This window comes from Oncorhynchus mykiss, chromosome 12 (genome assembly GCF_057628025.1).
Source record: "Oncorhynchus mykiss isolate SJ-2025 chromosome 12, ASM5762802v1, whole genome shotgun sequence".
NCBI classification, from domain to species: domain Eukaryota; kingdom Metazoa; phylum Chordata; class Actinopteri; order Salmoniformes; family Salmonidae; genus Oncorhynchus; species Oncorhynchus mykiss.
In genome coordinates this window covers 29,700,476-29,726,011 of record NC_143033.1, presented here as the reverse complement: position 1 = coordinate 29,726,011, position 25,536 = coordinate 29,700,476, and the positions used below count along the sequence as shown (strand labels likewise).

Below are 25,536 nucleotides of genomic sequence, written 5' to 3'. Positions count from 1 at the left end.
TACAGTATGTACTGTATAGAGGTTATAGAAGATGACTGATACCTTTATAACTGCACTAAGTCCCTCAGCAAGCATCAGTGTGAAACTCCTCTGCAATACTAATGAACATTTCCAACCTGCTGGAGGCGAGAGCTCTCCAGCGCTGGGAGGGATTTCACTCCCCAGGATGGAACATCACATCCCTTTTCTCTTGGTGCCTGCCTGTGACTGGAGGCATAGTTTGGCTTGATGAAAAGGGGTCGGATGGCGTGGGTCTGATAGGGCCCTGCAGCAGCACCTGTTTCACATTACACAGTAACCCCAGAATGAATAACTGACAGACTCAATCACATTCGCTCCAAAGATACTGACAGGCAGGCAGCGCAGACGACTGCAATCATGGGAGGAATTATTTTAATGAAAACCTGAAGTGGCACTCATTCACTTTCATTGTCATAGGAACTATTTTGATGGAAAATATATTTGACTTACTCATAGGACTTGAAGTCTACCTAACACCTGGGCTGGGCCTGGGTTACTTACAGGTTTAGTTCAGGAGATAAAAAAAACTTGTCATGTCTTCAGGAATATCTCCAGAGACCAATTACACAGGAGATTAAATAAATGGTCACCAATTTGCCTGGCATCCATTTAATTTAACTGTCATATATTTAGGAAAATCACCTAGCCTAATGCTTATTTTTTCATATAGAATCATTACATCTTCACCAGATAGGCTATAGAACATGCACTAAAGAATACCAAAAATGTCACTTTCCCTCAACTAGCCCACTTGACTACAGAGTAGATACCATCATATCTGGACTCGCTTTGTCTGTGCACCATGCAGACAAACACTGTATAGCTGTGTCCGCGCTGATTCTTCCCAGCCCACATGTCTGCAGTGGCGGCATGGCGAGGATGCTGTTATAATTCAACGTCAGATCAAGTATAATCAACGTCCCCCTGCTGGCTCAATTGGATCCTTATTCACAAAAATATAATCTTCTCGCTCCGCAACCATCTTTGAGAAAGTCTGTGCCTTTTTTCTCAACGGAAGAAGATTCGCTCTGCTGCAGTTCGGCTCGCAGTTCAATGTATGTCACTCGTAGTCCACAGTGAGAGGCTGAGAGCTCCTTGCACATCTGACGGATTTTCTCTGCGAATAGGCTTGTGTACCTACATGGTTTCCCTATATCAGATTCGTTTGAGGAGTTAAATTCTGAGGTCTGATAAAATGGGCCATCGCATAATAGCGACTGTCCTTTTTTGTGTGTGGCTTTTTGGTAAATCGCATGGAGCGTTTCCAAACCAGATAAATATAGGTAAGTTATATTTGAAATTACTAAGATGTTTTTTCTTTAGCCTAAAAAGAAAACGAGATAAATGTACATTAAAAGCTTGTGTGGTGTTGACTTCATTTGCACTGATTATTATTTGCATAATTCATTGTCAAGTTCATCAGTCATACCCTAAGGAGAGGTAGCAGACTAGCTATGAGAAACAATGCGTTTAAGAGTGGGGGGAGGGTAAAATAAATTACCAAAAGTTTCACATACTTGCCTATTTAAGTATCTTCATGCAGAACTTTCCACCACTTCACTGGCCAGTATAGATTATACATTAATAAATGAATCACAGTAGAATTAATTGGTTGATGTTTATTCTAGATTAAGCGATGTTCATCCATTTAGTAATGTGAAATACCTTGGTGCGTAAAATAGGACTGATCATTTGTCGTCAGTGATAGAAAATAAATGATAAGGGCTGATATTGATGTCATACTATGTTTTAATGAAACGGAATAAGAGGAACTAACCTATGCAATTCTTCCCATTCTCCTCTCCTCTTTCGTTTATAGGTGGGCTTTTTATGCGCTCTACAGTGCAGGAGCACAGCGCCTTCAGGTTCGCTGTTCAGCTGTATAATACCAATCAGAATGTGACGGAGAAACCTTTCCATCTCAATTATAATGTAGACAACCTCGAATCCTCCAACAGCTTCTCCGTCACACATGCGTGTGAGTACCACGACACTAAATGATGGCAATGTATTTCATTTAATTAACGACACATATGGAGGGCACTGCCCCCCCCCCCCCCCCCCCCCCCTCAATGTATTATGAGCGGCTACTGCACCGACTTGGGGGCTATATCCACAGTGGCATTGGCTTGACGCCTATGTAATTTATTACATTGATTGTAGGCGAATTGCTATAGCATTAGAAGACAATCATCCCACACGTCTTCTGAGCTGTCACTGCACATCGCTTTGCTGATGGTAGGGTATAGGGTTGGGTCAAATTGATGAGAACAATTCCAGAAAAACACTGAATGAAAACCGCATGAAAACATTACATTACTGTTGTGTGTCAATGTCAGCTTTATGAGCTTTTAAGTGGCGTAGTTATTTCAGAGCCTGAGGATATACAGCTTATTTTAAGCTGGAGTAATTGTTAAAGATTCAAAATATGGTTGATCTTTTATAGTTTATCTGTTAATTCTTTCCTGTCCGGATATACTATCTTTTGTATGCAAAAAAACTTTTTTCACACCACTATGATTGTCAAAGAAAGTTGGACTATTATACAAGCCCCAGTTCCTTTCAGATGAAGCCGTGGATATTCCAAAGAGGTGGTTGTTGCAGCAATTGCTGTATAGCCTAATAATCAAAATGACAGATTCAGTTCTCTGTTATATCACTTTTTTTGTGAGTTGCATATATAAATGATATTTTGTTTTGTCATGCACAGTACACTAGTCAAGTGTGTACGTTAGGAGCATTTAAAAAAAGAGCGTAGGGTCAGCCAAGTCTACACTAAATAGAGAAACATTATGTCTAAACTGCATAGCAGTTATCTTGACACATGAAGCACAATGGTACACAGGTACAAATGTTTAATGTATACGAAGACACGCAGTAAACTTGTTATGTCTGTCTATAGCTGGGATATTTCACAAAAGACTTGAGATAATGTCATTGAGAATATCACAGTTATCATCTGTAGGAAATGCTTATCGATCCTTTGGATACTATTCAACAGAGGTTGCTGTTGTCCTGTTGGAAAACTGTATGTTAATATTTCTCTGAAATGAAAATTCCACATTCCTCTGGCAAGGATGCTTCTCTCTACCTTGTGTTGTAGCTGTGGTATAAAAACAAGTTAATGAATGGCACTTGACAGTGTTATATCTCCTCTCTTAGTTGCTGTTCACTTGGGGCACTATTGTAAGGTCACAGCGATAGGCTTGTAATGTGGGTGCACAAGAATAAGCCTGCAGTGTATCCCACTGTTGGGCTTTATTTAACCCCCCTATCTCCGGTTGCATCATTTTGCTATAGCCTACGCTGTAAGTTGTTGAATTTACTTTGTACCAATTCCCTTTACTGTGACTGTGAGGATAGCTTTGGTAAAATAATTTTCCTCTCTTAGATTTGTCGAATGAATTCTCATTCATTTCTGGAACTGACTACTTAATTTGATTGCCGGGGTGGAGAAATTGACCTATAATTGGAGCGGATGGATGGCTTTTAGATATTTCAGGATTCATGAAATGCCTCCAGTTGCTATAGTGATCAATATGACAGAATATGGATATCTGCCACATGATTGACACGCAGGTATGAGCCTTTCTGCCAAGCAAAGCTAAGTAAAGTAAACATGTGCTCTGTGCACATTTCAGTTGCACATCCATTGTGATTAAATGCAGTATTTGCTGTTTCTAGTTTGAGTAAATGTAATGTTTTAAATTCAAAGAGGAGCCAATGCCAACCTCAGTTTGATGCTAGCTAGCTATCCCAAGAAAAAACGTGTTTTGCTTCAGTATTGTATTGCAGTGTTTATTGAAGACAATAACCTATAGTTTGCTTTTCTTTATTTTTTAACTTAAATAACTATATTTATCTGTTTGCTTATCTAATATTCAACATGTTGGAGTGTATTCTGATGTCAGGTCTTTGCATTTGTTTTTGTCGAATGGCATGCGATGGGACCCTCTGGTTCATTCTAGATGAGAATGGTTGTGGACAGAGAGTGGGCTTCCAAAATCGTACTGACTTCCTCTGGCAGCATTGGATGTGTCTGGGAGCCACAGGGACTGTCAGAAGCACTCTTTTGGCGTGTTAACTTTTCACTAACTGTACTTCTCTAAGGATGAGGCAGACTATTCAAACGTGTCAGCAAACAGAATTAGCCACTCAGATGGTAGTGTAACTCAATAAAGAGAAAAAATATGAGGGAATCTGGAGCTTGTTTGATGCCTTTGCGGGCTCATCTATTAAAGTGCAAAACCATCTCTCGTTGCGATGATTTTGTAGTTACAAATTGACATTTGTCCTTCTGTGTGGTTTTTGTGTATTGTGGTATTTCCATTTGTTAAAAACCATGTCTGTTAATGGCATGACACAACAGAAAATCAGAAGGGAACATTATAAGTCGGACTTCCATGAAGCCTTCATAAAGCACTCATAACACCACCAGTGCCATGATATAATACAAATCTGTTTATGTCACTTTCCCTTTGAAATTGACATCCGAAGAAGAAGAGGGAGAAAATAGATGAGTAGCCAACTTGGATAACCTTTGACTTTGACCAGAGAGGCTACAAAGCCTGACATTTCACTGTGTAGCACTTTAATAATATTCATGTTTTTCACATTTATTCAATTCGAGCCTTCATGTATGTATTTCTAAATTACTGGCCAATTGAAGATTAGAATACATTTATTTTACATACAGTGCTTTGAACTGTATTTCTATATTTTAATTTCTAATTGGATTACAATTGCGCATAATGATGATTCGTTTTTTCACTTTTCCAACTTTTGCGTCTTACTGTAATTTTTCAATCTATTTAGCATTAGAGGGCAGATATGGAGAAAAGTTACCTCATCAGACACTAACATTGTTGGACAATAACACAGTTACTATTATTTATTAGTCACACTTTTTAATGTCAGATGAAATGATCAAATGGATGATATGTATATACAGTGCATTCAGAATGTATTCAGAGCCCTTCACTTTTCCACATTTTGTTACGTTAAAGACTTATTCTAAAATTGATTAAATCATTTTTTCTCTCTCATCAATCTACAAACAATACCCCTTCATGCCAAAACAAAAACTGTGTTTTAGAAATGTTTGCAAAGGCATTAAAAATAAAAAACTGATATCACATTTACATAAGTATTCAAACCCTTTACTCAGTACTTTGTTGAAGCACCTTTGGCAGCGATTACATCCTCGTGTCTTCTTGGGTATTACACTACAAGCTTGGCACACCTGTATTTGGGGAGTTTCTCCCATTATTCTCTGCAGATCCTCTCGAGCTCTGTCAGATGGGGACCGTCACTGCACAGCTATTTTCTGGTCTCTCCAGAGATGTTAGATCGTGTTCAAGTCCAGGCTCTAGCTTGGCCACTCAAGGACATTCAGAGAGTTGTCCCGAAGCCACTCCTGCATTGTCTTGGCTGTGTGCTTAGAGTCATTGTCCTGTTGGAAATTGAACCTTCGCCCCAGTCTGAGGTCCTGAGCGCTCTGGAGCATGTTTTCATCAAGGGTCTCTCAGTACTTTTCTCTGTTCATCTTTCCTTCGATCCTGACTTGTCTCCCAGTCCCTGCCACTGAAAAACATCTCCACAGCATGATGCTGCCACCACCATGCTTCACCGTAGGGATGGTGCCAGGTTTCCTCCAGACGTGATGCTTGGCTTTCAGGCCAAAGAGTTCCTCATGGGCAGAGTCCTTTAGGTGCGTTTTTGCAAACTCCAAGCGGGCTATCATGTGCCTTTTACTGAGGAGTGGTTACCGTCTGGCCACTCTACCATAAAGGCTTGATTGGTGGAGTGATACAGAGATGGTTGATCTTCTGGAAGATTCTCCCATCTCCACAGAGGAACTCTGGAGCTCTGTAAGAGTGACCATCGGGTTCTTGGTCACCTCCCTGACCAAGTCCCTTCTCTCCCGATTGCTCAGTTTGGCCAGGTGACCAGCTCTAGGAAGAGTCTTGGTGGTTCCAAACTTCTTCCATTTAAGAATGATGGAGGCCACTGTGTTCTTGGTGACCTTCAATGCTGCATAAATGTTTTGGTACCCTTCCCCAGATCTGTGCCTCTACACAATCTTGTCTCGGAGCTCTATGAACAATTCCTTCGACCTCATGGTTTGGTTTATGCTCTGACATGCACTGTCAACTGCGGGACCTTATAGATAGACAGGTGTGTGCCTTTCCAAATCATGTCCAATCAAGTGATTTTACCACAGGTGGACTCCAATAAAGTTGTAGAAACATCTAAAGCGTGATCAATGGAAACAAGATGCACCTGAGCTCAATTTCTTGTCCCATAGCAAAGGGACTGAATACTTATGTAAATAAGGTATTTCTGTTTTTTATTATTAATACATTTGCAAAAATGTAAAAAAAATGGTTTTTGCTTTGTCATTATGGGGTATTCAAATCAAAACAATCAAATCAAAGTTTATTTGTCACGTGCGCCGAAAACAACAGGTGTAGTAGACCTTACAGTGAAATGCTTACTTATATGCTCTAACCAATAGTGCAAAAAAGGTGTTAGGTGAACAATACAGAGGCTATAAAAGTAGCGAGGCTACATACAGACACTGGTTAGTCAGGCTGATTGAGGTAGTATGTACATGTAGATATGGTTAAAGTGACTATGCATATATGATGAACAGAGAGTAGCCGTAGCATTAAAGAGGGGTTGGGGGGGGGCACACAATGCAAATAGTCCAGGTAGCCATTTGATTACCTGTTCAGGAGTCTTAGGGCTTGGGGGTAAAAACTGTTGAGAAGCCTTTTTGTCCAAGACCGCTTGCCATGCGGTAGTAGAGAGAACAGTCTATGACTGGGGTGTCTGGGGTCTTTGACAATGTTTAGGGTCTTCCTCTGACACCTCCTGGTGTAGAGGTCCTGGATGGCAGGCAGCTTAATCCCAGTGATGTACTGGGCCATACGCACTACCCTCTGTAGTGCCTCGCGTTCAGAGGCCAAGTAATTGCCGTTTCAGGCAGTGATGCAACCAGTCAGACAGGATGCTCTCGATGTTGCAGCTGTAGAACCTTTTGAGGATCTCAGGACCCATGCCAAATCTCTTTAGTCTCCTGAGGGGGAATAGGCTTTGTCGTGCCCTCTTCACAACTGTCTTGGTGGGTTTGGACCATTCTAGTTTGTTGTTGATGTGGACACCGAGGAACTTGAAGCTCTCAACCTGCTCCACTACAGCCCCGTTGATGAGAATGGGGGCGTGCTCTGCCCTCTTTTCCTGTAGTCCATAATCATCTCCTTAGTCTTGGTTACGTTGAGGGATAGGTTGTTATTCTGGCACCATACGGCCAGGTCTCTGACCTCCTCCCTATAGGCTGTCTCGTCGTCGTCGGTGATCAGGCCTACTACTGTTGTGTCTTTTGCAAACTTAATGATGGTGTTGGAGTCGTGATTGGCCATGCAGTCGTGGGTGAACAGGGAGTACAGGAGGGGACTGAGCATGCACCCCTGTGGAGCTCCAGTGTTGAGGATCAGCGTGGCAGATGTGTTGCTACCTACCTTCACCACCTGGGGGCGGCCCGTCAGGAAGTCTAGGATGCAGTTGCAGAGGGAGGTGTTTAGTCCCAGGATCCTTAGCTTAGTGATGAGCTTTGAAGGTACTATGGTGTTGAATGCTGAGCTGTAGTCAATGAATAGCATTCTCACATAAGTCTTCCTTTTGTCCAGGTGGGAAAGGGAAGTGTGGAGTGCAATAGAGATTGCATCATCTGTGGATCTGTTTGGGCAGTATACAAATTGGAGTAGGTCTAGGGTTTCTGGGATAATGGTGTTGATGTGAGCCATTCCCAGCCTTTCAAAGCACTTCATGGCTACAGGCATGAGTGCTATGGGTCTGTAGTCATTTTAATTGTACCTTTTATTTAACTAGGCAAGTCAGTTAAGAACAAATTCTTATTTTCAATGACGGCCTAGGAACAGTGGGTAAACTGCCTTGTTCAGGGGCAGAACAACAGATTTGTACCTTGTCAGCTCGGGGATTTGAACTTGCAACCTTTCGGTTACTAGTCCAACGCTAAACACTAGGCTACCCTGCCGCGTTCTTGGGCACAGGGACTATGGTGGTCTGCTTGAAACATGTTGGTTTTACAGACTCAGTCAGGGACATGTTGAAAATGTCAGTGAAGACACCTGCCAGTTGGTCAGCACATGCCCGGAGCACACGTCCTGGTAATCCTTCTGTCCCCGCAGCCTTGTGTATGTTGACCTCTTTAAAGGTCTTACTCACGTCGGCTACGGAGAGCGTGATCACACAGTCATCCGGAACAGCTGATGCTCTCATGCATGCCTCAGTGTTGCTTGCCTCGAAGCGAGCATAGAAGTGATTTAGCTCGTCTGGTAGGCTCGTGTCACTGGGCAGCTCGCGGCTGTGCTTCCCTTTGTAGTGTAGATTGATGAGATTGATGAGGATTTATTTATTTTTAATCGATTTTAGAATAAGGATGTAACGTAACAAAATGTGGGAAAAGTGAAGGGGTCTGAATACTTTCCGAATGTACTGTATGTTCTTTCATCGCAGAATATACTCTTTATTCTCTCACCTCAGCCTCACTTGATAATAATGTGGGATGGTATGTGGATCTGCTGCTACTCATTCTTTAATGCATTCTCATGCTTCCTCAAAACATCTGCATAACAGATGGATATTCAGTTTGAAGATTGAACATAGCAGATGTCTCCTACTTAACGAAAATAGAAAATGTTTTTTTCTATTCAAGAGACCTGGAACATGTAAGACCGGATTGTATGCATCATGTTAAAAGTGGGACAATGCTAACAAAATAACCATCTCAGTTGGTGGAAAACGAGTTGCATTATTCAAATTATTTTCAAAGGATTTTCTCTAGTGAGAAATGTTATGTGGTGTCTCACTACACACACAAAAATGAGGGGTCCTCAAGGGTTCTTTGGGAAGGGGGATGGTTCTATGTGGAACCATACTGACCCAAAGAACCCTTTGAGCCCTTTAATGGTTATTTTCAGTTCAAAAAGGTTATCTCCTATTTTAGTGAACGATAAAATGTAGTGGCGGTGGCTCATTCAAATATTTTAGGGCGTAGATTGCATACAGCTCTTTTTGTTCAATTGTAAGAGTGTTATTCCCGGTGATCTAATCTGATGTGTTATGCTATTACATGGCCAGTGACAATGTATTTCGAAAGACTTGAGAACCGTTGACAAAGTGAGTAGTTCTCAATTCTCTCCCCGGGGACCCATAGCCGTTCCAGAGCTAGCACACCTGATTCAACTTCTTAATAAACACAATAATAAAACCTATGGAATTTTAACAATAGAGTATAATATGGCTATTAAACCAGAATAAAAAAAACTGTATGGTTCTAAAAAATTACTTTCTCTCTAGAACCATTCTCCATAAAGGTTATAAAATAATCATAAAAAAGGGCTCTATTTGCAGTAGCCCCAAAAAGTGTTCTTACCTTAGTGGAACCCTTTTTTGGTTCTATATAGAACCTTTTTTAATGGTTATTTATAGAACTTTAGGAAAGGGTTATTTATAGCACCATACAGGTTCCATTTCGAACCAATTTAGTATTGTTCTTAATAGAACCTTCAAAAAAAGGTTCCATAAAGCACCACAAAGGGTTCCATTATGGTTACAAGTCAAATAACCTTTATTTTGCACTATATACTGTAGAACTATATGTTTTTAGTGTGTATAGAGGGTGCTATAATGTCTTGATGTTAGATATTATTTTGTCAATTGCAATTTTTGGGATTTGTGGTTGTCTGTGGAGACTGTGTATCTTAAAAAAGGCACATCCATCTACAAAGGGTTAAATCAATGTCTTTGAATCACATGACCGAGTCAGGCGATGTACGTATAGATACAAAATAAAAAAGAGTCATAACGTGTAAAGACTTCTCGATTAGGAGCCATTTGTTAGAAGTGGCAGTCAGACATGGGCTGTGATTAGAAAAACGTCCATTACCCTGGTTGGGTCAGGATGTAATGATAGTCACAAATCCCCATCGGCCATTACTGTGTTATTGGCTGAGAAGATCAATAGGCTGAAGGCCACAGGACAAGACAGCATTGTTTGGTGTAGTGTGTTGTGCTACACTGTGTTGGTGTGAGGAGATCAGCTCTCACTGCCCATATCATTCTCTCAACATCTCCGGATATGTGACAGAACAGAATTAATTTCACTAGAGCTTTTTATTATCTCAGAGTGTAGGCTACAGTTCTCAAAGAAAAATATGAGCCCCAGAGAGTTTGACCCATATTGCTGTATGGTACAACACCAACCTACAGACAAATGTACACAGATAAACATATACAGTTGAAGTCGGACGTTTACATACTCTTAGGTTGGAGTCATTAAAACGCGTTATTCAACTACTCCACAAATTTCTTGTTAACAAACTATCATTTTGGCAAGTCGGTTAGGTCGTCTACTTTGTGCATGACAAGTAATTTTTCCAACAATTGTTTACAGACAGATTATTGCACTTATATTTCACTGTATCACAATTCCAGTGGGTCAGACGTTTACATACACTAAGTTGACTGTGCCTTTAAACAGCTTGGAAAAATTCCATAAAATGATGTCATGGCTTTAGAAGCTTCTGATAGGCTAATTGACATAATTTGAGTCAATTGGAGGTGTACCTGTGGATGTATTTCAAGGCCTACCTTCACACTCAGTGCCTCTTTGCTTGACATAATGGGAAAATCAAAGGAAATCAGCCAAGACCTCCACAAGTCTGGTTCATACTTGGGAGCAATTTCCAAACGGCTGAAGGTACCACGTTCATCTGTACAAACAAGAGTACTTAAGTATAAACACAATGAGACCGCGCAGCCGTCATACCGCTCAGGAAGGAGACGCATTCTGTCTCCTAGAGATGAACGTACTTTGGTGCAAAAAGTGCAAATCAATCCCAGAACAACAGCAAAGGACCTTGTGAAGATGCTGGAGGAAACAGGTCCAAAGTATCTATATCCACAGTAAAACGAGTCCTATATCGACATAACCTGAAAGGCCGCTCAGCAAGGAAGAAGCCACTGCTCCAAAACCGCCATAAAAAAGACAGACTACAGTTTGCAACTACACCTTTTTCTCCCTGAGTATTCATTACATGAATCTTATACAAATCTGTTCATATTCACCCGAGGAAGAATACGACAGTTTTTTTTTCGGACAAGCGAGCACTTACAGTGCCTTGCGAAAGTATTCGGCCCCCTTGAACTTTGCAACCTTTTGCCACATTTCAGGCTTCAAACATAAAGATATAAAACTGTATTTTTTTGTGAAGAATCAACAACAAGTGGGACACAATCATGAAGTGGAACGACATTTATTGGATATTTCAAACTTTTTTAACAAATCAAAAACTGAAAAATTGGGCGTGCAAAATTATTCAGCCCCCTTAAGTTAATACTTTGTAGCGCCACCTTTTGCTGCGATTACAGCTGTAAGTCGCTTGGGGTATGTCTCTATCAGTTTTGCACATCGAGAGACTGACATTTTTTCCCATTCCTCCTTGCAAAACAGCTCGAGCTCAGTGAGGTTGGATGGAGAGCATTTGTGAACAGCAGTTTTCAGTTCTTTCCACAGATTCTCGATTGGATTCAGGTCTGGACTATGACTTGGCCATTCTAACACCTAGATATGTTTATTTTTGAACCATTCCATTGTAGATTTAGCTTTATGTTTTGGATCATTGTCTTGTTGGAAGACAAATCTCCGTCCCAGTCTCAGGTCTTTTGCAGACTCCATCAGGTTTTCTTCCAGAATGGTCCTGTATTTGGCTCCATCCATCTTCCCATCAATTTTAACCATCTTCCCTGTCCCTGCTGAAGAAAAGCAGGCCCAAACCATGATGCTGCCACCACCATGTTTGACAGTGGGGATGGTGTGTTCAGCTGTGTTGCTTTTACGCCAAACATAACGTTGCCAAAAAGTTCAATTTTGGTTTCATCTGACCAGAGGACCTTCTTCCACATGTTTGGTGTGTCTCCCAGGTGGCTTGTGGCAAACTTTAAACAACACTTTTTATGGATATCTTTAAGAAATGGTTTTCTTCTTGCCACTCTCCCATAAAGGCCAGATTTGTGCAATATACGACTGATTGTTGTCCTATGGACAGAGTCTCCCACCTCAGCTGTAGATCTCTGCAGTTCATCCAGAGTGATCATGGGCCTCTTGGCTGCATCTCTGATCAGTCTTCTCCTTGTATGAGCTGAAAGTTTAGAGGGACGACCAGGTCTTGGTAGATTTGCAGTGGTCTGATACTCCTTCCATTTCAATATTATCGCTTGCACAGTGCTCCTTGGGATGTTTAAAGCTTGGGAAATCTTTTTGTATCCAAATCCGGCTTTAAGCTTCTTCACAACAGTATCTCGGACCTGCCTGGTGTGTTCCTTGTTCTTCATGATGCTCTCTGCGCTTTTAACGGACCTCTGAGACTATCACAGTGCAGGTGCATTTATACGGAGACTTGATTACACACAGGTGGATTGTATTTATCATCATTAGTCATTTAGGTCAATATTGGATCATTCAGAGATCCTCACTGAACTTCTGGAGAGAGTTTGCTGCACTGAAAGTAAAGGGGCTGAATAATTTTGCACGCCCAATTTTTCAGTTTTTGATTTGTTAAAAAAGTTTGAAATATCCAATAAATGTCGTTCCACTTCATGATTGTGTCCCACTTGTTGTTGATTCTTCACAAAAAATACAGTTTTATATCTTTATGTTTGAAGCCTGAAATGTGGCAAAAGGTCGCAAAGTTCAAGGGGGCCGAATACTTTCGCAAGGCACTGTATATATGGTCATTTTCACGCCTTCATTAATTCATAGAATGTTTGGGAATGACGTACAGTAAAGCATTTGTGAAGATTCTATAGCAATAGAGTGAGAAAGCAGCCATGCATTTGGACAATTCATCGATATTGCAGTAAATAAAACCTAATAACAACATCTGTCTTGTGCAGGACCAGAGTCTACACAGACTGGTGTGCCATAGCCAATCAGAGCTACACTAGACCTATTTTAGATCGTATTCGCCAAAAGCTACAAAATACACCTGAATGGATTTCTGCAAATATGTAAATACCCCGGGAGTCCTCTTACATTTGGGAACTTCACATTCCTATAGATCAAACAGCCTTGAAATGGTAGGTTCTCTCCCTTAGTTGCCTATGCACAACATGTAATGCTAGCCAGTGTGAGATAAGCTAAACTCTAACTAGGGAACGTTAGATAAACCCTCTCAAACCTTTTCAGCTAGTTGGCCATCAAAATTGCACTGATAAACGATGGGGAATAGTAGCCAGCTTATTTAATTTTTTGTTGTTGCACTGCATGGATCACAGGTGCTGTTGAATGAGGCATTGCTGAATGGTGCACTCAAAATGTATTGTAGTTGAGTTGCCAGCCCAGGTTACTGCTCAAATGTCGCTGTAATAGGCCTACATGTTTCTCCTTTGCATGGTGTTTTGTTTTTTGGTTATTCATTGTCAAGCTTTAAAAACCGAAGCCAGACTGCAACATTTTAGTAGCCTAGCTAGGACTATAGCATGTGCCTGTCTGTACACTTCCCCTCTGCTGCGCGCTGTAAACAAGACACACGAAGGCAGCGCAATTGAAGTTGAATTCACCTATACAAGCAGTAAAACATAGCACCGACAGACATGGCAGCTCTGCTTCTAGCTCCTAAGGAACTTTGTTGTATTTTGTTTTTTTGTGTGTTATTTCCTACATTATTAGTCTAGAACATTTCTTAATGTTATTACATACAGCCGCAAATAACTTTTGGAATTCAGAGCGGCGGTAACTCACCAACATTACAAGCAGAAATACGACTTCCCTGAATTGGATCCTTTGTTCGTACCCGTACCTTTGTTCGTAACTGAAAGTGCGAATCACCGCATTTAACCACAGCAAGGTGACTGGGAATATGTTGAATACAAACAGTGTAATTATTCCCTCCGTAAGTCAATCAAACATTAAAATGTAAGTATAGAGACGAAGTGGAGTCGCAATTCAACGGCTCAGACACAAAACAAATGTGGCCAGGTCTACAGACCATCACGGATTACAAAGGGAAAACCAGCCACATCGCGGACATCAACATCTTGTTCCCGGACAAGCTAAACACCTTCTTTGCAGTGCCACCGACGTGGTCAGCTCCCAATAACTGTGGGCTGTCGTTCTCCATGGCCGACATGAGTAAGACATTTAAGCGTGTTGACGGCTGACGGACCAGACGATATTCCTAGCCGCGTCCTCAGAGCATGCGCAAACCAGCTGGCTGGAGTGTTTATGGACATATTCAATATCTCCCTATCCCAGTCTGCTGTCCCCATTGGCTTCAATATGTCCAGCATTGTTCCTGTACCCAAGAAAGCAAAAGTAACTGAACTAAATGACTATAGCACTTACTTCTGTCATCATGAAGTGCTTTGAGAGACTAGTTAAGGATCATATCACCTCCACCTTACCTGACACCCTAGATCCACTTCAATTAGCATAGCGCCCCAATAGATGCACAGATGATGCAATCACCATTGCACTGCACACTGCTTTATCCCATCTGGACAAGAGGAATACCTCTGTAAGAATGCTGTTCATTGACTATAGCTCAATCTTCAACACCATAGTACCCTCCAAGCTCATCATTAAGCTTGGGTCTGAACTTTGCCCTGTTCAACTGGGTCCTGGACTTTCTGACGGGCCGCCCCCCAGGTGGTGAGGGTAGGAAACAACACCTTCACTTCACTGTTCCTCAACACAGTGGCCCAAATACTACTGTACTTTAGTCAATGCCACTCCGACATTGTTTGTCCTAATATTTAGATACTTCTTAATTCCATTCTTTTACTTTTAGATTTGTGTTTATTGTTGTGAATTGTTAGATACTACTCCACTGTTGGAGCTAGAAACACAAGCATTTCATTACACCCGCAATAACATCTGCTAAATATGTGTATGTGACCAATAAAATGTTATTTGATTTGACAAGGGTGCGTGCTCAGCCCCCTCATGTACTCCCTGCTCACCCATGACTCCATGGCCGCGCACACCTCCAACTCAATCATCAAGTTTGCAGACGAGACAGCCTACAGGGAGGAGGTGAGGGCCATGGCGGAGTGGTGCCAGAAAAATAACCTCTCCCTCAACGTCAACAAAACGAAGGAGCTGATCGTGGACTTCAGGACACAACAGAGAGAGCACACCACTATTCACATCTACTGGACCGCAGTTGAGAAGGTGTAAAACTTCAATTCCTCGGCATACACATCACTTAGAATCTGAAATGGTCCACCCACACAGACAGTGTGGTGAAGAAGGCGCGGCAGATTTGTGTGTATTGTTGTGAATTGTTAGATACTACTGCACTGTTGGAGCTAGGAGCACAAGCCTTCACTATACCCGCAACAACATCTGCTAAGTACTGTATGTGTATGTGCCCAATAATATTTGATTTGATTTGATTTGGCTGTAAAACTGTTGACTAATTTATACTCACTTGTGTGACCTGTTCGGCCCACGGGCCCGGTGTTTGATATGTGCGCTAGCCTATTAGCCACGTTATGATTGGTTTTTGATCATTGCCCTAGCTAGTTTGATTGTATTGTCATTCCCAGCCTTAGTTACTGTTGTCTGTTTTTGTTCAAAATATTGAGTCATTGAAACTGAAACAGTGCATCCTGAATGGGTGGAGGCAGCAAACAATATTTTGCAATATTTTGGAGACAACCAAGAAATGTATTGGTGAATTATATTAATCATACATTGAACTGCATTCATCTATTCTGCCAACAATGTGTCACGTTCTGACCTTAGTTATTTTGTTATGTCTTTGTTTTAGGTTGGTCAGGGCGTGAGTTGGGGTGGGTTGTCTATGTTCGTTTTTCTATGTTGTGTTTTATGTTTGGCCTGGTATGGTTCTCAATCAGAGGCAGGTGTCGGTAGTTGTCTCTGATTGAGAATCATACTTAGGTAGCCTTTTCCCACCTGTGTTTCGTGGGTGATTGTTTCCTGTTTTGTTGTTTGTGTCACCATTCAGGACTGTTTCGGTTTTCGTTTCCATTCACTTTGTTATTTTTGTATTGAGTCGTGTTCAGTTATTATTAAAGTATCATGGACACTTACCACGCTGCGTATTGGTCCAATCCTTGCTACTCCTCCTCAGAAGAGGAAGAGGAAAGCCGTCCCACAATGCCTTACTGTACGTCATGGAATCAAAATTGAGTCAAATATACAATTTTATAAAAACCTCTTATGAAGTTGGTTTTGAAGCATAAACTGGGAATTAATTATTTTTTTTAATAGAAAGTAGTTAAAACGCTGTCAATTCCACTTTTAGGCTGAGGTCAAGACAGGGAGGAGGGAGAGGGAGACACTGAGTCACAGTGGAATGGAAGTTTAGATGTGCTGTAGTGAGAGTGGACATGAATCAAGTCTATCTGGAAAGTGGCAAGTCTATGTGGAATTCTAGGTTAGCACTAGTGGAACTGGGTTAGTAGCCACCATACATTTACATAAGCAAGTTTTTATTATAATCACACCACTTTGTCAGTTAGATTGAAATAAGTAGAGACAAACCAAAGCTATTGTCTTGGTATAATGTACAAACACTTTACAGGCTCATGGCACTAAAAGGAGGAATAGTCCCAAGCTGCTCTGTGAATATATACTATAAACACAGTAAAAAGCCACATCACTTATCTTTTAGAACTTACTCTATACCCAATATCTAAAGTAAAAGCTGCAGGGTTTTCATGCACCACAATTTCTTCTGAGTTACGCTTCTATTTGATCATGTTATTATAGCAGTATATTATTTATATAGTGTCGGAAAGCAGCTCCTAATCTCTCCCTGCCCTGCATATGACTCAACCAGCACAGTGCTGTTAAAGCACCTTAACGCGCTATCATAGAGGACATACAGCACTGAGCAGTCCCACTGAAGCACCAATACCAGCAGTACCATCTGATTGCTCGAGGTGTTATCAATAACATTACATCAGACTGATGATTAATGGCTGAAACAACATCAGTGATTTGATTATCAGTCAGCTGGGGTGTTGGACGGAGCGCAGAGAGAGATCTGATCACAGTGTGACATCCTCTGGAATTAGAGCACTGATGCTAAACCACCCTTAGGCCTGACATTGGACAATTCCGAAATAGACAATACCAATGGAGTATCTGTGGTACCCATCCACTCAGAAATAACATTCATTGAGTCATTTTTCAGCTAAAATCAAAGGCATGCAATGACATTCTTTGAGCACACCTTTCTCTGATCTGTAAAGCACGTACAGTGCATTCAGAAAGTATTGAGACCCCTTTACTTTTTCCATATTACAGACTTATTCTAAAATTGATACAATAGTTTTTCCCCCCTCATTTATCTACACCCAGAAACCAATAATGACAAAGCAAAAGCAGGTTTTTAGATTTTTAAAAAATGTATTAAATATCACAGTTACATAAGTATTCAGACCCTTTACTCAGTACTTTGTTGAAGCACCTTTGGCAGTGATTACAGCCTTGAATCTTCTTGGGTATGAGGCTACAAGCTTGGCAAACCTGTATTTCTGGAGTTTCTGCCATTCTTCTCTGCAGATCCTCTCAAGCTTTGTCAGGTTGGATGGGGAGCGTTGCTGCACAGCTATTTTCAGGTCTCGATCTGGTTCAAGTCCAGGCTCTGGCTGGTCCACTCAAGGACATTGAGACTTGTCCTGAAGCCACTCCTGCATTTTCTTGGCTGTGTGCTTAGGGTAGTTGTCCTGTTGGAAGGTGAACCTTTGCCCCAGACTGAGGTCCTGAGAGCTCTGGAGCATGTTTTCATCAAGGATCTCTCTGTACTTTGCTATGTACATCTTTCCCTCGATCCTGACTAGTCATTTCCTCCAGAAATTATGCTTGGCATTCAGGCCAAAGAGTTCAATCTTGGTTTCATCATACCAGGGAATCTTGTTTTCATGGTCCTTTAGGTGCCTTTTGGCAAACTCCAATCAGGCTGTCATGTGCCTTTTACTGAGGATTGGCTTCCATCTTGTCTCTCCTGGAGATGGAAGGTTCTCCCATCTCCACAGAGGAACTCTGGAGCTGTCAGAGTGACCATCGGGTTCTTGGTCACCTCCCTGACCAAGGCACTTCTCCCAATTGCTCAGTTTGGCTGGGTGGCCAGCTCTAAGAAGTGTCTTGGTGGTTCCAAACTTCCATTTAAGAATGATGGAGGCCGCTGTGTTCTTGGTGACCTTCAATGCTGCAGAAATGTTTTGGTACCCTTACCCAGATCTGTGCCTCGACAAAATCCTGTCTCGGAGCTCTACAGACAATTCCATGGCTTGATATTTGCTCTGACATACACTGTCAATGGTGGGACCTTATATAGACAGGTGTGTGCCTTTCCAAATCATGTCCAATCAATTGCATTTACCACAAATGGACTCTAATCAAGTTGTAGAAACATCTCAAGGATGATCAATGGAAACAGAATGCACCTGAGCTGAATTTCGTGTCTCATAGCAAAGGGTCTGAATACTTATGTAAATAAGGTATTTCAGTTTTTTAAATGTTATAAATTTGCAAACATTTCTAAAAACCTGTTTTTGCTTTGTCATTATGGAGTATCATGTGTAGAATGATGAGGATTTTTTTGTCATCCATTTTAGAGTAAGGCTGTAACTTTAGCCAAAATTTGGAAAAAGTCAAGGGGACTGAATACTTTCCGAATACTGTATCTCCATGGCCAATATGGAGGTGTTTGTCACAAGCTGAGCATGGCCATGGGCATAGCTCAAGGACAATAACATAGCTCAAGGGTCATGTTTGAACTCCACCTGGCTTCAGCTTTATAGAGGCAGCATTGCGGTTTAGCAGCACAGGGACAACACAATGCCAGTACCACACCATCTCCTCCTCTTTAACTGCCCTGGGTACCTGTGAGAGGGAGTTTGTGCCATGAGATTAAACACAACAAAATACTAGCTACATGTGGAGTTATTTAGAGGGTTATAAGGGTTGAGAGATTGGGGATGAGAGAGAGAGAGAGAATAGTGGGGATTCCAATTGACATACTAATAGAAAAGATCTTTGGTGCTGTTAACACTACAACCCATTGGGAGGAAGAAGGAATGTTCTGTACATTTTGTTCATTCAGAGGAATGTGTCTTTTGTTTATAATCCTTTACTGCCTGGATCTGTGTGATATTTCATCTTGGTTCATAGAGGATGGTGGCCAATCTGCAGTCTACATCTAGTGGAGAATAGATGGTAATGAGATACAGCTTAATCCATTCTGTTCACTGGAGGGCAAATTCAACAAACTGCATATTTAATACCAATATCAAAAGACACACTTAGAGTGAACCTGAGCATGGAGGTTGCTGTCAAAGACATATTTGTCTTTTGAAATATATAATGTTTTTTTAAACAGTAATTTGGTGGTCTTGTTATTCTATTTAAAACATCTTACCTCCAGCCTTGGTATACTCTTGACCAGAGACGATCTTATGTCTCCTCTCAAGAGTTATTCTAGTTTGATTATTTATCTATCGCTTGGATCTCCCGTTCCAGCAATTGCTGTTTTGGCCCAGAAAAACAGGAACCCATGGAAACACTCATTCCCTGCAACAGCATGCCCTATATAAGATATAGATCAGACATACCAGGAGTCACGATGGGTCAACTGCATTCAAATTCCTTTTTTCAATATGGCAGAGGGAGCACAGCAGCCGCTGTGCCTTTTTTATCCAATAGAATGGTTTGGAGGAAAATTGGATGTCTTCAATCTAATGTCAATTATTCTCCCAGCTCTGTGAGAGCAGGGGTTTCCCAGATAGGGGATTTAAGTCCCATTGCTTCTCTGAGTGCTGCTCATTTTTGCAGACAACCTCATGAATGATGGACCAGCACTGGGACCAGTGTCGTCAAATAGGTTGACCCCAGAGAATTGCAGCCTCCATAGAATGTCTGGCTCTCTCACCTGGAACCAGACTCATTTAGGATCTGATTTGGTGGCAGAGTAGGAAGTGTATTTACAGACCGCAGATAATAATCTTAGAATATATAATTAATTCATTTAATCAGAACCAGGTCAGAGTGGTGGAACCTACTGTAAGATGTAATTATTTATATAGATAGAACCTTCCTTCCACAGTATGCCATGCTCATTGACTTTCAATCTGCTCAGTGAGAAACACTGTAATGATATTTTTAGCAAACAAATAAGTAGAGCATGCTTGAATTAGTAATGGTCAAGAATTTGTCCTTGTGGAATGATTGCGTTTTGAGATGTAAAAATAGAGATGATTTTCAATGGTCTGGACCAGTTCACAGTGACAGTCCTTGACCCAGATAGAATGAAGATGGATAAACGACAATTCCCTTGAGGCACAGGGGTATCAAGTGGAGAGTAATGTGACAGTATGTCTCTCTTTTTTTCTTATTTTTTTTTACCTCTGTTTCATTTGAAAGTTGAAAGAGTACCCTCTGAATTTGGGGATCACTCGGACGGACTGAGAATCTTTCCCAAAATGTGTCCTTTTTTTATGATGTACTGACAAAAATGTCTGAATTTCCAGCCACTAAAGCCAGAGCTTTGTTAGTCTGGATGCCTTGCCTCAGGTTGGCAAGCATTCCTCTCAAAGTTTGTCATGGGGTTATCATTTGATAGCTTAAAAAAATACAGGAGCTTAAAAAAATACTAAAGAATCTGTTCTGACTGAAAATCCTCAAGTGGAACACGGATTTCTCTATAGCACAATTGTGTGTGAGCAAACACCAGTCAACACATGCTATATGTATACCCTAAGGTGTTTACTTGACAACGGTGAGCATATTTGAATGATTTTGAGTCCTTCCATGAATGCCTTGCAAGCCAATCCAAATTGATGTCCACAGTTTGTTCAAACTTTACCATGGACACATGGTAAAAACATGGCGCTGGAGGGAATAGCAGCTGCTTTACGGGCTCCTGACCAATTGTGCTATTTTGTATATTTTTTATGCAGATCTTAACTGTTTTTGTACATAACGTTTCCGCCTTTGTTTCCTATGACCAAAAAGCTTCTGCACATCAAAACAGCTATCACTAACCTCGATAGGATGAGGACTATTTCAATGAGTCGGAGGTGAAGGACATATTGATTATCCCGGACCAGGCCCACATACTGGACACTCATAGATGGAGGATACAGCGCTATAGAGGTCAACGAGACTATCAATCAATCAAATTTATTTATAAAGCCCTTCTTTACATCAGCTGATGTCACAAAGTGCTGTACAGAAACCCAGCCTAAAACCCCAAACAGCAATTAATGCAGGTGTAGAAGCACGTCGGAGAGTGGATAAACCTCCTCTACCTTCTGTTCTATTGGCGAACGTGCAATCACTGGAGAATAAACTGAACGAGCTCTGTTCGAGACAATCCCATCAATGTGATCTGAGTCGTGGCTGAACAAGGACATGGAAAATATATATCTAGCTGTTTCTTTCTATACATCGGCAGGACAGAACGGCAGCGTCGGGCAAGCTCGGGGGGGGGGGGGGGTGTCACTTTGTTAACAACAGCTGGTGCGCAATCTCTGATATTAAGGAAGACTTGAGGTTCTGCTTGCCTGAGTTTCCTTATGATAAGCTATAGACCATACTATTTACCAAGAGAGTTTTCATCTATATTTTTCGTAGCTGTCTATTTACCACCACAAACCGATGCTGGCACTAAGACCGCACTCAAAAAGTTGTATAGGGCCATAAGGAAACAAGAAAATGCTCACCCAGATACGGCACTCCTAGTGTCTGGTGATTTTAATGCAGGAAAACTGAAATCCTTTCTACCAGCATGCCAGCTGTGCAACTAGAGGCAGAAAAACTCTAGATCACCTTTACTCCACACACAGAGATGCATACAATACTGTTGCTTGCCCTCAATTTGGCAAATCTGACCATAACTTTATCCTCCTGATTCATGCTTTCAAGAAAAAACTCAAACAGGAAGTACCAGTGATGCGCTCAATACGGAAGTGGCACGATGAAGCAGATGCTAAACTACAGAACTGTTTCGCTAGCACAGACTGAAATATATTCTGGTATTCATCCGATGGCATTGAGGAATTTACCACATCAGTCACGGGCTTCATTAATAAGTGCATCAACGACATCATCCTCACAGTGACCGTGCGTACATATCCCAACCAGAAGCCATGGATTACAGGCAACATCCACACTGAGCTAATGGCTAGAGCTGCCGCTTTCAAGGAGCGGGACACTAATCCAGACTTTTATAAGAAATCCCTCTACACAGACAAACCATCAAACAGGCAAAGCTTCAATACAGGACCAAGATCGAATCCTCCTACACCGGCTCTGATACTCATTGGATGTGAGAGGGCTTGCAAACTATCACAGATTAGAAAGGGAAACCCATCCCGAGCTGTCCAGTGATGTGAGCCTACCAGACAAGCTAAATAGCTTCTATGCTCGCTTCGAAGCAAGCAATAATTGAACCATGCATGAGAACACCAGCTGTTCCGGATGACTGTGTAATCGCGCTCTCCATAGCCGATGTGAGTAAGTCCTTTAAACAGGTTAACGTTCACATGGCCGCAGGGCCATACGGATTACCAGGACGAATATTCAGAGTGTGTGCTGACCAGCTGGCAAGTGTCTTCAATGCCATTTTAAACCTTTCCCTGACCTAGTCTGTAATACCTACATGTTTCAAGCAAACCACCATAGTCCATGTGCCCAAGAACACCAGGGTAACCAGTCTAAATGACTATCGCCCCATAGCACTCACATCTGTAGCCATGAAATGCTTTGAAAGGCTGGTCATGCACTCCAAGCTCATCAACACCATCATCCCAGACACCCTGGAACCACTCCAATTCGCATACCGTCATGTCCGCCATGCTGACGCTCAACACGGAGGCCCCTCAGGTGTTCGTGCTTGGTCCCCTCCTGTACTCCTTGTTCACCCACGACTGTGTGGCCGCACACAACTCCAACGCCATCATTAAGTTTGCAGACTACATGACTGTGGTAAGCCTGATCACCGACTGAGATGAGACAGCCTACAGGGAGGAGGTCAGAGACTTGGCAGTGTGGTGCCAGGACAACAACCTCTCCCTCAACGTCATCAAGACAAAGGAGCTGATCGTGCATTCAAGAATACGGAGGGCTGAGCACACCCACATTCACATGGACTGGGGTGTAGTGGAATGGGTCGAGAGCTCCAAGTTCCCTCTGTGTCCACATCACTAACGACCTATCATGGTCCAAACACACCGACACAGTTGTAAAGAGGGCACGACAACACTTCTTTCCCTTCACAAGGGTGAAAAGATTTGGCATGGGCCCTCTGATCCTCAAAACGTTATTCAGCTGCACCATTGACAGCATCTTGACTGGCTGCATTACCACTTGGTATGGCAACTGCTTGGCATGCGACGCTACAGAGGGTAGTGCATACGGCCCAGTACATCACTGGGGCCGAGCTCCCTGCCATCCAGGACCTCTGTACCAGGCGGAGTCAGAGGAAGGCCCTAAAAATTGTCAAAGAATCCAGCCACTCATGTCATAGACTGTTCTCTCTGCTACCACACGGCAAGCGGTACCAGCGACCTAAGTCTGGGACCAAAGGGCTCTTTAACAGCTTCTACCCAAACAGTTAATCAAATAGTTACCCAGACTATTTGCATTGACCCTCTTTTTGATGTATTTTTTTGCACTGACATTATTGCACACTCACTGGACTCTACCCACACACTCACACATACTACACAGACACTCCAAGACACAAATACAGTACATGCACACACAAAACCCACACACACACACAAACACACTCACTCAAATTGACGCCACACACTCACACATAGAAACACTTTCACTCTTCGCATAGGCTGCTGCTACTCTGTTTAGTATCTATCCTGATGTCCTAGTCACTTTTATCCCTATCTACATGTACAAATGAACTCTACCTCGTACCCCGGCACATTAACTCAGTACTGGTATATAGTCTTGTCATTGTTATTTTATTGTTTTATTATTTCCTTTTTTTTCTGATTTGCTAATATTTTTGACCTTTTAACTCTGCATTGTTGGGAAAGGGCTGTTAAGTAAACATTTCACCATAAAGTCTAGTGACAAATAAAAATGTATTTGATTTGATACTGTATGCTTTTGATGTGACCTTCACTTAGAGACTGCAGCATAAATATTGTGTTATGTAATATTTTCTCCCCTTTGTTTTGCTAAAACAACATTTCCTGTTCATTAGTGAGTCCATTGACCTCTCCTTGACATTAGACTCTGTGTTTATCAGTAACCATAAGTTGCAGTACTCCGTCGTCTACGCCTAGGGGTTGTTGGAGAAAGGAAATATTGATGCTGGCTACCAATACATACACCCAACCACACCCATACCAGAGGTAGATCTAGCACCATTAATGACAGGGATTTGTGTAACGCAAATGCTGGGAGTCAGGAAGCAAGTACAGGGGGTGAATTTCATAATACATAGAACAATGCAAAACAAAAGTAGTGTCTGGACATGAGAAACATAACTAATACTGCCTGGGGACAGAACCAAAGGGAGTGATAGATATAGGGGAGGTAATCATAGAAGTGATGGAGTCCAGGTGAGTCTCATGAGGCGCAGGTGCGCGTAACGATGGTGACAGGTGTGCGTAATTATTAGTAAACTGGCGACAATGAGCGCCAGAGAGGGGGAGCAGGAGTAGACGTGACAATTTGCATAATTACAATGATTTTGTTCACAAGAACAGTATATAGGAATTTATCTGAGTGTCCTCCATCAATTCCTTTGTCAGTCTTTAAGACAGATAAAAGTTGCAAAGGACGTCTGCATCGGGGGATTATGCATTTGGAGCACTACAAAGTTAGTGGCTGATATCGTGACCAGTTTTAACATCCCCAGTTTGGACCACAGTAGGAGGACACATCTCACACCTGACTAGACAAACATATTCTCCTCAGCATGTGGTGGATTAAGCCCATATAGAAAGTGAAGTGGCAGATCATGGATTTTGGCATCAGTGCATTGAATCACGGTGATTGATAAACAGAGACCATAACATATACTTATGAAAGAATGTCACCTTGCCCATCTCAAAATGAAAGACGTAGCCCCATACAGATACAAGACACAGTAGTGTTCTATTTCATTTTGTGCTTAACCCGTCCACAGTCCTGTACACCGAGTTTTAACACATGCAGCAGTATGTTCTGCCCACAATGCACATGGTGGAAATGGTGAGGTTGTAAAATGGCATCAGTGTTGGGTGATCCTGAGGGCGAGTCATTGGGTTGTGCAGTGCCCCTTTCATCCTGTGCTTCAGAATGTGCATGAATGTCAGTGTGGCAACCAAGCGAAAGGGATCTCTACTGACAGGTCACAATGGCCCCCTTCTTCGCTGAAAGATTTTTCACTCTTACACAACACACTTTATCACAGGCCCACAGAAAGCTATCTACAGCAGCACACA

At 41.9% G+C, this 25,536-nt stretch overlaps 1 protein-coding gene across 1 annotated transcript in view; it reads left to right on the top strand.

Annotated features, from left to right (window-relative positions):
* The first annotated feature begins 293 nt into the window (after window positions 1-293).
* LOC110537362 (glutamate receptor 3) overlaps window positions 294-25,536 on the top strand; it is a 126,728-nt gene continuing 101,485 nt past the window's right edge. Inside the window, exons 1-2 of the mRNA XM_090192178.1 lie at window positions 294-1,304; window positions 1,841-1,999. Coding sequence (XP_090048304.1) covers window positions 1,217-1,304; window positions 1,841-1,999 — 247 coding nt within the window. The 5' untranslated portion in view covers window positions 294-1,216. The remainder of the gene's footprint in view (window positions 1,305-1,840; window positions 2,000-25,536) is intronic.